Below are 15,863 nucleotides of genomic sequence, written 5' to 3' on the forward strand. Positions count from 1 at the left end.
GTGGAGCAAGATGACAAAAGCGAGAGCGATGAATTGGTCGTGTGGGAGAACCTCAGGCCGCACCAAAATCTGACACATTTGTCCATAGACGGTTGTATGAGGAGGAGTCCACCAAGCTGGCTTTCCTCCATCAGGTGTCTCGTTAGGCTCACACTCTGCAATTGTAGCAGATGGAAGTACTTGCCACCCTTGAGTGAGCTCCCTTCCCTAAGGGATTTGTATCTCTTTCTCTTGGTTGAGTTGGAGTTCGTTCAAGAGATAAGGGACCCACAACAATCCAATACCGCGTGCCCCTTCTTTCCATCTCTAGAGACACTGCGCCTCGGGATTTGTGGCAAATTGAAAGGGTGTTGGGGAAAGAGGCTACTAGTGGGAGAAGAACAGAATCATGGGCGGTACGATTCCCAATCGTCATTCCCAAAACTTTTGCACGTGCAAATATGGAATTGTGACAACCTGAATTCCTTGCCACTCTTGCCATCAGTGATAGACTTGGAATTATTTGGATCGAGCTCGAAAGTATTGGAACATCAAGTGGAGGCCGTTCCAAATTATTCTTCAGAAGCAGCACTAGTATCCACCTCCATCCCCCTCTCTAAATTAAAGAAATTATATTTGGATCATATTTTTGGCTTTGGATCACTCGATGCTCGAGACTCTACTTCCAGTCCTCCGTAATCTCGAGTCCATGAGCATCTCCGGTTGTTCCGCACTAAGGAGTCTCTCTAGTGGCATGCAGTACCTGTCCTCGCTCCAGCACCTCACTATTGCCCATTGTGAAGAGCTCGATTTGTCGAGCCACGATGATGAGCATGGTACCCAGTGGCGATCCCTCGCGAACCTCCGTTCTCTTGAAATCCAAGGACTTCCGAAATTGGTGGCGTTACCCAGGGGCATTCAACATGTCACCACTCTGCAGTCTCTCTCGATTGATTCGTGTCGGAATCTAACGAGCTTGCCGGAATGGATAGGTGATTTCTCTTTGCTCCAAGATCTTGAAATTATTCGCTGCCCAGGTATAGAGTGTATGCCTGATGGGATGCAGAACCTCACCTCCTTGAAGAGATTAAGAATTCGTGAGTGTCCAGTTCTGGAAGAGAGGTGCCAAAGAGAAGACGGTGCCGATTGGGAAAAAATCAAGGGCGTTGCACACTTATTACGCTGACTCAAAATTGTTCGGACGACTAAAGGAAACCAATCAGTCCCCAACCCTCCAGTCCAGTTGCAGGGGAATACCAATGTCGTCCGACGATATTGGCCATCAAAATCCACAGAGAGTTTCACCTCTTCTTCTTTTTGTTTTCCTTTTTCTTTTGGCGGTAGAGATTGGGTGATTGGTCTGTACTTTTGTAAAATATATTGTGATCAAGACAAAATGATAATCAATGCATAAATCGCAATTCTGGGTTTGCTTCATTGTTCATAAGCAAAAGCAAGGTGGTTGAAACAGAGACAAAAATAAGCTCTTAATTCTGGGGTTTTTTCTCCTTTTTCTGGTTAATCTGTTTTTCAATTTTGTTACAAATCCCAGCTCTGTTAGCAGAGTTCTTGATGAAATAGATTGCGTGAATGACAACATTTATGCTCTTAAAATTAACTTCTAATTAGAAATTAATTTTTTTACTTTTGAAAAGAAGGAATTATTAATATTATTTTTTATTACTTCTTCAAGTGGTTCTAAAACTACTTTTAGGGTAAAAAATGCTCTAAATGTAAAAAAATGAAGTTACATAACTAAATGGATTTCTGCTCTAAAAGCTGCCTTACAAATGGATTTCTGCTCGAGAAGTATTGTTATGGGCGCCCAAATCTAGCAATACAAGCTTGTATTGAAATACATGAATATTAAACTCGTATCATTCGACATTGATTTCAACTTTTTTGTTATGATTTGTCGAAATACAAACGTCTTCTCGAAATTTTCGGCATTTTAATTTATCGCTATTACAATTGATTTTTTCACACTTTTTCTATCAAAGAGTATTCTCGTAGTTGAGTTTTCGAATAACATGTAATGTTTGACTTTTTCTTTATTTATGAAAGCTTTGGATCAACTTGTCTTGATATGGCTCATGCCCGATATTATTGTCACGTTTGCCTTTGACCACGGGTCCACTTGTTAGATCAAATAATCTCATTACTAAACATAACAAGGCATTCTAACCAAAAATAAAAAATATAAATATAAAAAAAGAACATGGCGTAAATTGTTGTAGATTTCTTAGATTACTCAACCAATCTCGACATTGTTGTATTGCTATCCTCTAATCGAGATCTACTAAATATAAAAGGAAAATTACCAAGAAATTCTTAAATTAATTGTAATGGTGCCAATTTAGTTCTAAATATTTTTTTTTTGTCAATTCAGTCTTAAATCTTTTTGTATTTGTATTAATTTTGTGCTTGGCGTAAACTTTATTTTATAAATATTTTAAGAAATTATAAATTCTGTGTGCATATGTTGTAATCCTAATGCAGTTGAAATGAAAAAGTAACCTCTCGGAAAAAGAGGAGAGGCACTCGATTAGTAGCTTTGAGCTGAAAAATCGAGCTTCGTTCAGCACAGAAAATGCACATGGCAATCCTGGTCAAAGGTTTTGACTTTGACCTGCAAATACTTTCCCATTCCCGAAAGGCCCGCATCTTGCACAGAAAATACCAATGTCGCCGGACGATATTGGCCATAAAAAATCGACGAGAGTTTCACCTCTTTTTCCTTTTTCTTTCTTCTTTTGGCGGTGGAGATTTGGTGATTGATCTCTACTTTTGTAATAGTAATAATTATTATGCAAAATGGTGATCCACGCATAAAGGCCAAAATTTTTATTACAATATAAGTAACTATTATATTTACTGTTCACCTCAAGACAAAATGATGATCCACGCATAAAGGTCCCAAAATCGTAATTATTGGGTTTGGTTCATTGTTCATATGCAAAAGCAAGGTGGTTGAAATAGAGACAAAATGAGCTCTTCACATCCAATTTTTGTAAATAAGTAATTAGAAACCGGGAAGATAGAAAACCCCAGCTGTCATTTTTGCAGCTACTAGAAAACAATATCGCCCGTAGGTGCTCTATAAGACGTATTGTGCATGTGTAAAACACATTTCCTATTGCATTTAGGCAAATATAATCTTATCTCTTTTACTCATTTTTGTCACTGTAAAATCAATTACTGAACTTGAGTGCATAATCAAAGCGACCATGGCTATCACATACCTTAATTTTGACAGCGACTCGGCGAGCTTGTGGCCAACGTAGAGATTCGTGGAGACTCGGAATCCGTGAGCTAAAATAGAAATTAAAGAGATAGACCTGGGTTGCTGCCGGCTGGGCGGCGCAAGCACGAGCAGAAGTAGAGACCGGAAAAGGTCCGACGACGGCGTCGAGGTTTGCTGGTGGGCTAGCGAGAGGAGAGAAAAGAGACTGGAGATATAGGGAGGGAGGCCACGGTAGAGAGGATATGTCACAACTATCTTATTTCATTTAGTTCCTCAATTTTTGTAAAGTTCCCATTAGATCCGTCACCTTTTGATTTGTTCAATTGAATTCCTAAATTTTATATTTTGGTTCAAATTGGTCCTTCCAATCAAATATATACGAAAATGCAGACACAATTTATTTTCCTATAACTTTTTGCGTATCGTTTGTCGTTGAAAATTCTCATTTATATCAATATTTACGATAACATAGTAAACAAAGTTTTAGACTTTTGCAATCACGTGCATCTTGTTAGTGGTCAATGATAAGTCTATAAAAATAGAGTTATTTTGCCTATTTTAAGCTAACAAATAATGCGATATTTGTGAGAAAATATTTGGATTTCCTTCTATTTATTCAAATTTTACTTGTTTATTTGATTGACTAACTGCATCTAGTCCCTAACTTTTGCTTCTAAGATTGTCACTTTTAATTTGTTCTCGATTCTATATTGGTCTGTTAGATAAATTTTAGAATTAGTCCATTTTTAATGTTTAATCGATTTATTAATCATCAATTTCCGTGGGACGATATCTTTTTTCATCATTATATTACTTGTTGGACATGTTCACTTGCATTGAGAATATTATGAAAAGACAATATTTTTTCCAACCACCCTCTATTTGGTGGATTTATTAGTTTTAGACATCACCGCATGCAAATTAGCTAAATATAGATGAGTATTTTGTACAGACTTGTAATTCGGCCATCAAAAGGCTGGTTAAAGGAAGTTTTCTTCAACTCCAGTTGGTAGGAAGTTTTCGTCAGCTCGATTTGTAAATTCGCTATCATTTTCCGTGGTACTAAAATTTTGAAAGAGCTGGTCACAAAAGTTTGTTGGGCAACTTCTTGGCTTCTTGTTCGTTTTTAACTTACTAACACTTTAACAAAAGTACTTCGCATTGTTTGATTCTTTGGTGTTACCAACTATTCACAAAATGTATCAAGTACCAACATATTAAAGTTACTATTTCTTATACAAAGTTACCGATTTTAATTTGAGTCACTAACCAACCTTTACTTGATTTTTCTGATTATCAACTGCTTCGATTGTTAATTACATTTTAATTGATTCAAGCACCCTGTAAAAGTTGTAACTTACGTTCCACAAATAGGTAGTCATCTTGAAAAACGTAAAATTTGTCCCTGATAAGCTCTCAAACAAATGTTGGTAAAACATAGAATCATTTAGATCTTTTGAAACGATAAGCGGACTCAAAATGGAAGTTGGTAATTTTGTTTAAAAATTGTTAGTTTCATAAGTAAGTAAGCTACATAACTAATCATTTGTATATTACTGAAACAGTTGACAACCTGGAAACAACCATATATAAATAACTTAAATCAATTACAATGTGATGTCGAAAAGAAACGAACTAAGAATCTTTTTCATGTGCCAACACAAGCATGAGATTTGCTCCAAGAAAACAAAGCTCATCATAATTTCGAACCCTAATGATAGTGAACGAAAAGAGCACTAGTCCCTCTTCTTAAACGGCAGTGTAGCCTCAAAGGTAACATAAATTTTATAAAGAGCAGCCAATTGCAATGGAAGCAATTGACTGCTTGGCATGGGATGCTACTATTGCTGCCAAACGGATGAGAACAAATAAAAAGTAAAACATTCGCATGAAGAAATGGAAGCTCAAAAAATGGGGAAAAAAAAACTTCAATAGACAAATGAACAGTATAGAAAATTAACCTGAGTGTCTTCTCAATTGAAATACGAATGCACGGACATTCCGCTCCCTGTTCAGCAGGCTAATCAACTTACACAGATCAGTGGAGCAACTAATATCAAAAACAAAATTGTTGCAGCCACTGCAATGGATACTTGCACAGAAATGAATCCTGCACAATTACGTCAACAGGCAACATAGCCACTAGAAGACTACAATATTTCCTGCGTGGAGAGTGGCGGAGCCAAAATTCCGATGCCTGCCGTCAGCCACATTAGTCAAGCGAAATCCTTGATTCGGAAGCTGGTTTATAAGAAGAGTTTCCAGTTGGCAAGCTATGCTCTTCCCAGGAACTACGAAATAAATGAAAGACGCATTCTGCATTCCATCCTTGGACCGATGTGCACGTATCCTGCCCTCGAGATCATCCGTCTAGGCAAAAAGAACACATGTCATTAAGTTAAGATTAACAAAACTGTCGTAGGGAAAATCATGAGACTATAATCGTGAACAGTTGGGGTGCGTAAGACACAATATGACATGCCCATCCCCATTATACTCTTGTAGAAAACCTGAAATATTGACAAGTAATCATAGCCTACCAGGCAAACACAGTATACTTTATGTCAAATGGAAAGAAAATTTCATAATTCATCAGAAAGAAAAAATTCTTAGATAAAAAGGTGACTGGACTCCTCGGAGCACTCGCTATGTTGATTTTGTATGTGAGTCACCAAAAAAAAAAAAAAAAAGTTGCAACACAGTAGTAAGCGTAATAAATTCAGAGTCCTTCCACACAATAACAGAACCTAACTACAGGTGGAAATGGAGAAATGGAGAAGGCAAAATAAAGGTAACCGCCAGCTGAAAACGGGCGATGTCAGAAGATAGCTGTAAGAGGGTCGGTAATTTTACTGTCATGCCCTTTTTGGTCACTAAAGGCAATATTTTATATGGACAAATTCAGAACATTCCTAAATGCACCTATTTGACATCTATTAGATTAATCGAACTTTATAGTTATTTATTAGATTGGTGCTGCAAGCAAAGTACCTCTCCGACATATATTCTATAGTTGGGTCTAAACATGACATAGACAACAGAAGCGCCTATTGCGGATGGAGGTGGTTGTTCCCTAGCAGCCACGGACACACAGTGTAGTTCAGGAACTTCCAGTGGGTTCTTCAGCATTTGGAGCTCCATCAACTTCTTTTTAAGTGTTGTCATAACCGCTTTCTTGACATCTTGCTGCAGGGCTTCCGTTTGCTTCGTTGATTCAATCTCATGATGGAGGGTGTCTGCTCCAATGCGACTTAACTGAGGATGGGCCTTATCAGAACCCTTGACAACTAGTGCAGACAAATTATTTCCTTTGAAGCCATCCATCCCACAAAATGCTTCTTTCTTATGTTGCATATAGAGATCTTCCGCTCTTTGTATTATTGTTTCAGGAATTCCTTCTTTCTTAGCCGTCTCAAATGCTAGGCTTTCTTGACAAATTCCATCTATCAATTTCCAAGTTGGCTTTGTCTGCCCATCGACAAATGTGGTACCCATGGCTTTGTGCACAGTGTTCTTCGTATTCAAAGGCAAACTAAAAATTCCATGCAAATGAGTGGATATAATACCAAGACAACCAATTCTATCAAGAGTTTCAACAATACTGCCGGCAATACAAGTCCCTTTCAATGTTTCTGTCCCTCGACATATTTCATCCACAAGCACAAGGCTTTTAGAAGTTGCTCTGGTAACAATAGATCGCATCTCGGACATCTCCACCTAAGACAATACATAAAGATACAAGTGCACAAACGCTATTTGTCAGGATCATCAAACAAGCACATGGTAGTCCCCAACCTAACAATAGATCAGTATTTTTGGTTTTTATCGTTTTTATTTGGCCAGACGAGGCACTTCTCAATTGTTCTTTTGTCAACTGACTGATTGCCAAATTCCTATCCATATTCAAGAGCACCTTCATCACCACTGGTAAAATCAATATGGGATTAATTGTTCTTGTACTATCAACCATCCAATTAGAGCACCTTTCACATTAAAATATATGGTTTTTCCGTAAGTTATAAAAAATTCCTCCTTAAAAGAACAAAGTTCTGAAAAATCCCTGGCACCAAAATGAACACACGAATGCACTACAGAACAATAAATATCATACTAAAGAATGATTAGGTATTGTCAAATTGACAAACAGGCATGTGGTGAGCACAAAAGAATTGTTCTTTAACCATCACGAGAGAGAGAGAGAGACAGATAGAGAAGGGTAAGCCCAAGAAGTTGGTACCTGAAACGAGCTTTTTCCATCAGCGGGGCTATCATAAGATTTCATATGAAGCATAATAGAATCAAAATGTGGAATAAGAGCTGACTCTGCTGGGACCATCAGTCCACAAATTCCAAGTAGAGCAGCTGCACATATTGATCGCAGCAAACTTGATTTACCACCACCATTAGGTCCTGTCAAGAGAAAAAATGACTGCATATCAACTGTATTGTGTACTGCACTGCCTTGCGCTACATCAAACCAATAAGGTGACAGGCCAACTATCTTCAGCCTATTTGACCCATCTGAAACTTCCACATCCTGCATTCAACAAATGTAAATATGATTCAACACTTAGGAATCAGGGAAAGCAACGAAAATAATGCACAGGGCCTCTATTAGGGCTTTACTTGACAAAAACAAGCCAGTAAGAAGAGCTAAATGATTACAGGTGACATCATTGAGGGAAAAAAAAAAAGTAAACAACAAATTTCTCGTTTCCATGAAGTTGAGAAAGAAAACAAAATCCATGTCTTTACAATTCGATCAATCCAACAAGTGAGGTTATGACAAAGAAGTACTTAGTTTGATTGGGTCATTTAAAGAGGAAAGTAAAAAAGGCAAGACACATACGGTGAAATTTGACCCAATTCAGCGGTATCAAGTACCCAAAAATAATAAAGCTAGCAATCGAAATTCATTTTCTTCCCTTAGTAATGTTTTTCAAGAAATTTCCGAAACACTCTGAAACCAGTACAAATGAGTCACTGAACATAAAGACACGCCATGCTCCAAGTTCAACCTCACAGCCAAGCGAGCCAACTCAAATCTCAATGAATGTAGATTGCAGACTGACTTCGGGAGTTACCTTAGATGTACAGAACCCGGCAAGGGTGGGGAAAACCCATTTCCTCCTCCTCCCTTCACTGAAATACAAGAATTGTCACGAGCCAAATCAGTATGCAGCAGAGTAATTTTATTAACTCTTAAATGGCAAAGCATTAGCCAAGTTATAAATATTAGTTCAGATATCTGTCAGACTAAGAGAGAAATTAAGGAAAAGAAAGATTTAACAAGGAAAAAAATGATTTTATGTGGTCGCTTTCTGGTCAATTGACTTGAGAGGATTGCCATGTTTCAGTCTGCAAGAAATTTTCAACCTTAAGACCAATCGACAGGGCAGTGGCACCCTCATAGGAAATATTTGTAGCTCAAAATAGTGAAGTAAGTTCATTGACAAGACAGTCTGCTTTTCCTTTATTCTTCTCTATAGAGAAATGGAGGGACAAAAGAAAGAGCTATTGTCTGTCTTTAACCCTTTATGCAGAAGTGCTATGAATCTCTCATCACATATTATTGAGGATACAAGCCTTGTAGAGAAACTTAGTTAGAGATCTCATATAGATATTCATTCCAACCTCACGTGAGCAAACAATGCTTTCACAATAACAAGCAATGTGGAAGCAAAGACAAGGACATTTGTCTTTATCTGCAGCTCAGCAGAGAGTCCCCGCAATAATTCCAAAACCCTTGCTTTAGCCTTGTCACCAGCCTCATGATACCTGAAGAAGAAACCGTTTGAATGTGTTAGCGGCTACAAAGGTCTAAAAAAAAAAAAACACAAAAAAGGAACACCTACCTAGCCAAGGCCTGCTCCACCTTCAATGTAGTAAACCATTCCTCCCCAACCTTTCTACCTTTTGAATCTACCGCAGGCTTAAGCTGCTTGATTTGATCTTCCCCTGGAGTACCAGCCCAAACTGTTGGTGCAAATCGTTTTCCCTTAAACCAAACTGCTTCATGTTCTCGAGAATATGAAATCTCTCCCCTTGGACCCCCAAATGGAGCCATCATAGACTTTATTCGTGAAGTGATTGGGACAAATTCTTCTTCAATCTGCAATCATCTTACACATCTGAATATTTAATAGTGAAAAAGCTAAAAGAAGTCAGCAAAAGTTCTGGAAAGCAAGTGGCGGGTCACGAAGAAGGGCAAATTACATTAATCACACTTGAAGGTTAATGAGGTTCTAATGATCTCACTGCTAGTATCAAAATTAGGTTTGCCTCAATTAGAATTAGATTGACCCCTTTTGGTACTAATGGGCCCACTTATCAAGGCTATCCACTCTACTCTGATAAATTAGTGACTATGACATCCAACTCTGTCTATAGTAGGGCCACAACTGCTCCCTGCTTCACTCCCTAGTTTGATATGCCTTCTCAAAGATTCAGAACTTGGTCTGGGATAGATAGGTTGACCAGCTACCACCACAAAGCTGAGGTTAATGTGGCTTTCAAGGCAACACTAAGCGAAGGCTATATCACACAAAGGTGCCTCCAGTCACAATAACAAAGGGGTCAGCTGGAGAGGTCAAACAGATCGTCCCTTTGCCTGTACCCTTCCCATTCCCAGAAAAAGGAACGGAGCGTGCTCATTTCTAAGAAGCAGTTGAGTTGAAGGAAGACAAAATATATTCTGGTATAGTTTAAGATAAGTTCAACATCTCAGGTGTTCACTTGTTTTCAATTTGCAAAAACAAAATCGAACAAATGTGTTGGAAATTCTCCTATAATCTCTCCCTAATTATTAGGAAGATTATGTGATATTATGTGATTTGATTTTGTTAGCTGTAAATTAGCTAATGATAGAGATTAGGAGCTAATTAGGATCTATACCTAAAATAGGTTTCTTACCTAATTTAGGTCTTCTATTCCTCTATATATTGACCTTGTAATTACTCAATCATATAAGAAAAATACAGATTCTTTTCTTCATGGTATCAAAGCCTAGCTTTCTGATCTGAATTCTGTTTCTGTTTTTTTTTTCCCCACTACCGCTGCTTCATTGCATTCCTCTTTTTTTCAGCCTTATTGCTGACTTAACCAGCCTTATTGCTGGCCTTCAGTTGTGTGATAACGACCCTTGTTACTCGACCACTTCTTAGTCTCCTGCTACAATCTTTCCTTTCACCATGAAGGAATACCGAATGGATGGAAAAAATTATCTTCAGTGGCCACAAATTGTGAGGACATTTCTTAAAGGAAAAGGGAAACTCAGTCATCTAGAAAGCACTGATCTAGGACAAAGTGATCCCAAGTTTCAAACATGGGACGAAGAAGATTCCTCAATTATGTCATGGTTGTGGAGCTCAATGCAACCTGAAATCAGCAAAAACTACATGTTTCTCCCTACTGCCAAGGATATATGGGAGGCTGTTTGTCAGTCTTGTTCAAATGTTCAAGATGCAGCAGTAATATATGAACTCAAGACGAAGGCTTCAACAACAAAACAAGGTAATCGTTCTGTTACAGAATACTACAATCTCATGAGAGGTCTCTGGCTTGAAATAGATCACAATCTGAATATACAGATGAGGTGTACTGAAGACACTAATACTCTCTGAAACCATATGGAGAGAGATAGGATTTTTGAGTTTTTGGCAGGTCTAAATGCAAACTATGATCAGATTTGAGCTCAGATTCTCAAAAAGAAGCGGCTGCCATCCTTGAATGAAGTTTTTTCTATTGTAAGAGGAGAAGAAAACCGACAGACTGTAATGCTTGAAGACCAACACACCAAAGGATCTGCCATGAAAGCAATTAAGAAGGAAACAAATCCTGAGAAAAACAGGAGACCGGATCCGATTAAGACAACGGGCAGTGAAGGTTTATGGTGCAGTTTCTGCAAAGAACCTCGCCATACAAGAGAAAATTGCTTCAAGCTTCATGGAAGAACGCAGGTGCTTAGCAGAGCTAAAAGACAGCCACAAGCTCGCATGACCAGTGAAGGTGCAGCTACCCCTATGGATTAATACAAACCTATCAGTGAGGAGATATTTAACAGAGAAGAAGTTGGTAAAATCAGGGCTCTCCTTGACTCCCTATCTAAGTCTTTTGAAATGTGTTCATTGGTCCAGTCAGGTACATGTCTAATTTTCGAAAACTCAACAGCTTCTCACTACCCTAATTCATGTATTCTTGATTTAGGAGCAACCAACCATATGACACATGATCCCACTAAATTCGAAACTTACAAACCATAACCAGGAAATAGGAATATTACCATAGCAAATGGATCTCCTGTTACCATAGTTGGCCAAGGAATCATAATTCAATATGTCACTTAAACTTGACAATGTCCTTCATATTCCTAAGCTGTCCACCAATCTCCTTTCCATTAATCAACTTACCAAGGATCTGAACAGTAAGATGCTTTTCTCTATTGACCATTGTATTTTGCAGGACCTAAAAACAGGGAGGACGATTGGATTTGCTAAGGAATGGAATGGGCTCTACTACCTTGAGGATTTGAGCAGAACTAGTTAGTCTCTTGTGGGTTATAGTACTTCTTACAACTCTTGTAATCCTATCCACTCATCTCGGATTTGGCTTCACCATTTTCGGCTAGGACATCCACCGTTTAGTCTTCTTAGGACTATGTTTCCTTCCATTTTTAAAGATGTTGCTGCTGAAAATCTTCATTATGAAGTTTGTGAACTTGCAAAACATCATCGTGTTTTATTTCCTTTGAATAATAATGCTAGAGTTTTAACACCATTCTCTCTTATCCATACTGATATGTGGGGTCCGTCTAGAATTGCTAATTCTACGGGAGCTAGATGGTTTGTCTCGTTTATCGATGACTGTAGTTCGTACTACATGGCGATATCTTATGAAAGCCAAATCTAATGTTCAGTATATATTCCAAAACTTTCATAAAATGATAGTTAATCAATTTGGGATGTCAATTAGGGGACTTAGGTTTGATAATGGAAAGGAATATTTCAATCAGTATCTTGATCATTTTTTTCCAAACTTATTCATGAGCCTTCCTGTGTTGATATCCCTCAACAAAATGAAGTTGTCGAAAGGAAAAATAGGCACCTCCTAAATGTTACTCGGGCTCTCCTCTTTCAAATGTCGGTTCCAAAGCATTTTTGGAGGGAAGCTATTTTAACTTCAACATATCTTATTAATCGGGTTCCTTCCAAAACCTCGGGAAATAAAAGTCCGTTCTGACTCCTACTTGCCTTTTATCCCGATGTTTCCCATAAATATCACCTTTCCCCTCGGGACTTTGGCTATGCTGCATTTGTGCATATTCATAATCACAACCGAAACAAACTTAACCCCCGTGCTCTAAAGTGTGTCTTTATTGGGTACTCTAAATACTCAAAAAGGTTATAAATGCTATGACCCTTTAACACATCAAGTTTTTATCTCTATGGATGTCACTTTTAATGAAAACCAGACGTTTTTTCCTTCCTACCACTATCTTCAGGGGGGGACTCCTAATGAAGATAGTGGGTTTGAATCACCGCCTCCACTACCTAATATGTCGTCCGGTCCAACTTCGTCTCCTTCTCTATCTCCGTCTAGTCCTAGCCCTCTTAGTCCACCTAGTTCTTCATCGAGTCCATCGAATCCCCCGTCCGATCCTACTCCCCGTCAAGTTCTCTCGCCTAGTTCATCATCATCATTTAGTCCTCCTAAGAATGAACCAACCAAACCGCAAGTTTACTCGAGAAGGATGAAGTTCAATCCGGAACGGGATCAAGTCCTGTTATCCAAACCGTTATCGGGTAATGAAATCACTCACCCTTATTCTAATGGACCAGAGTCAAGTGATTTGGATTTACCTATTGCCTTGAGAAAAGCTACCAAGAAATGTACCCAACATCCTATCTCCCAATTTGTGTCATACTAAAGACTATCTACTCAACACAAAGCCTTTATTACTGCTCTTGATTCAATTACTATTCCTAACTCGGTACATGAAGCTTTTGAGGATAGGAATTGGATACAAGCTATGATGGAGGAAATGAATGCATTGAAGAAGAATGATACATGGGAAGCTATGACTTTACCCAAAGGCAAGTAACCAGTGGGATGTAAATGGGTTTATATTCTTAAGTACAAAGCTGATGGGACCTTGGAGAGGTATAAAACAAGGCAGGTCGCAAAGGGGTACACTCAAACCTATGGGGTGGATTATCAAGAGACCTATGCACCCGTAGCAAAGATGAACAAAATACGGGTGCTACTTTCTCTTGCAACTGATTTTGGTTGGTCTTTGCAGCAATTTGATGTGAAGAACGCGTTTTTACATGGAGATTTGGAGGAGGAAGTCTTTATGGAGCCTCCACCAGGTTTTAACAAGGACTTAGGAAACAATCGAGTGTGTCAGCTTAAAAAGGCTCCATATGGTCTCAAACAGTCTCCAAGAGCTTGCTTTGGAAGGTTCACGAAGGCAATGCTTGATATGGGTTACAAGCAAAATAGAGGGGATCACAGCCTGTTCATCAAACATTCAAATGAAGGTCTAGTCACAGCTCTACTTGTGTATGTAGATGATATAGTTGTGACTGGTAATGATGAAGTTGAACAAAAGTCTTGTAGAGTAGTCTTGCTCAACAGTTCGAGATCAAAGACCTAGGAAAGTTGAGATACTTCCTTGGTATCAAGGTGGCCTACTCTAGGAAAGGTATTTTTATATCCCAAAGGAAGTATGTACTCGATCTTATCAAGGAAATAGGATGTCTCAATAGCAAGGAGGTGTGCACTCCTATTGATGCAAACCATAAAATGGATGGACAAGGAGAGATTGGCATAGTTGAGAAAGGGAGATATCAAAGGTTAGTAGGAAGGCTTATTTATCTATCTCATGCTAGGCGAGACATAGCCTATGTTGTGGGAGTTGTAAGTCAGTTCATGCATGATCCTAAAGAAGAACATATGCAAGCTATCTACCGAATTCTTCACTACCTCAAAGCTACTCCTAGAAATGGTATTTTGTTTAAGGGTGACAAGCTGAATCTTGAAGACTATACCGATGCAAATTATGCTGGGCCACCAACAGATGGAAGGTCCACATCTGGTTATTGCACTTTTCTAGGGGGAAATCTTGTCACTTGGAGGAGTAAAAAACAAAATGTGGTTGCTAAATCTAGTGCTGAAGCTGAATTCAGGGCAATGGTGAATGAGATATGTGAACTTTTGTGGCTCAAGATTGTCATTGAAGACCTCAAAGTGGAACACGAAGGAACTATGAGACTCTATTGTGATAATAAATCAGCAATCAACATTGCTCATAATCCGATTCAGCATGACCAAACCAAGCATATTGAGGTAGACAGACATTTTATAAAGGAGAAGCTTGAATCTGGCTTGATCAATACTCCCTACACTCCTAGCAAAGATCAGCTAGCAGATGTACTGACCAAAGGCCTACCAGTGTCAAGATTTCAGGAGAATATCAGCAAGTTGGGCATGGAAAATATTCACTCACTAGGTTGAGGGGGAGTGTTAGAAAATCTCCTATAATCTCTCCCTAATTATTAGGAAGATTATGTGATACTATGTGATTTGATTTTGTTAGTTGTAAATTAGCTAATGACATAGATTAGGGGCTAATTAGGATCTATACCTAAAATAGGCTTCTTACCTAATTTAGGTCTTCTATTCCTCTATATAATCACCTTGTCATTACTCAATCATATAAGAAAATTACATATTCTTTTCTTCAAAATGGATGAGGATTGGTTATGGCTGGAGTTTGCATAAGACACACGCACCCCCACTTTGAAGTTGCAGTTCTAGTAATGCACTGTTGTCAAAAAGCTAAATGCTAGAACAGGTACAGCTAAACTCACAATCAAACATTGCCTGCGTAGTCGTCTAGTCAAAGCTGCATAACAAAGAGCATGTGACTGCATTGAAAGAATTGGTTTCCACCTACTGAAAACCGAACTTCAAATCAAAGAACTTTTATCTGACCAAAATCACATCATCAAGGACCAAATTACCACACCAATGTTGAGTAGCCTGTCCACATAGAGGAAGCAACTTATGTGTATGTCATGCAAATATAGCCTAAATGCTTACAGCTATTGACAAGGCCCCTGCTGCCCGTTCAACCTCTGCAAAAGCTTCTTCTACATGTATCATTTTGATGCGCCCTTTCCATGAAGACTCCATGTCCTCAAAAAATTCAGACGGAACAAAGGAACAGCAACTAATCTTTTGATCACTTTCACCATCCAGAGAGATCATGCCACCAATTTTACTTGATGCCCATTCACATTCAGAAACCTGCAAAACAGCAAGCCAATTAATGCCTAAATAACCAACATGCAACTTTTGTAACTTCCAGCTTATTATGAACAGGAATAAGAAAACGAAACAAGTTTGAGATCAGCTGCATGAATAATTCAGTCATAAACTGCACTTTAACCCTTGAGTATTGCTCGTTGTATATCTTAAGACTTCATAATTGTCTGCTGGAACGAAATATGGCCATAAAAGGCTTAACTTTCATATGTGAAGTCTTACCTTTGTTTGATTTAGAGATAAAAGTACAACAATGTAAGCATCGTCTAATGATCTTCAAACTTTCCATGGAAGGGGAAAACTTAACATATCA

General features: G+C 38.5%; 1 protein-coding gene and 1 long non-coding RNA gene across 5 annotated transcripts in view; one reads left to right on the plus strand and one right to left on the minus strand.

Moving 5' to 3' along the window:
• Positions 1-15,863, plus strand: part of LOC125314234 — a 27,266-nt gene continuing 11,403 nt past the window's right edge. The window contains exon 1 of the long non-coding RNA XR_007197799.1: positions 1-1,240. This is a non-coding gene — a long non-coding RNA (uncharacterized LOC125314234). The remainder of the gene's footprint in view (positions 1,241-15,863) is intronic.
• Positions 5,155-15,863, minus strand: part of LOC115729006 (DNA mismatch repair protein MSH1, mitochondrial) — a 26,461-nt gene continuing 15,752 nt past the window's right edge. For all 4 annotated transcript variants that reach the window (XM_048276016.1, XM_030659423.2, XM_048276022.1 and 1 more), the window contains 7 exons: positions 15,326-15,532; positions 9,079-9,335; positions 8,858-9,001; positions 8,308-8,365; positions 7,461-7,760; positions 6,215-6,940; positions 5,155-5,593 (listed from right to left, as the gene is read on the minus strand). In XM_048276016.1, coding sequence (XP_048131973.1) covers positions 5,366-5,593; positions 6,215-6,940; positions 7,461-7,760; positions 8,308-8,365; positions 8,858-9,001; positions 9,079-9,335; positions 15,326-15,532 — 1,920 coding nt within the window. In that variant the 3' untranslated portion in view covers positions 5,155-5,365. The remainder of the gene's footprint in view (positions 5,594-6,214; positions 6,941-7,460; positions 7,761-8,307; positions 8,366-8,857; positions 9,002-9,078; positions 9,336-15,325; positions 15,533-15,863) is intronic.

The sequence above is a fragment of the Rhodamnia argentea genome, chromosome 1 (genome assembly GCF_020921035.1).
Source record: "Rhodamnia argentea isolate NSW1041297 chromosome 1, ASM2092103v1, whole genome shotgun sequence".
NCBI classification, from domain to species: Eukaryota; Viridiplantae; Streptophyta; class Magnoliopsida; order Myrtales; family Myrtaceae; genus Rhodamnia; species Rhodamnia argentea.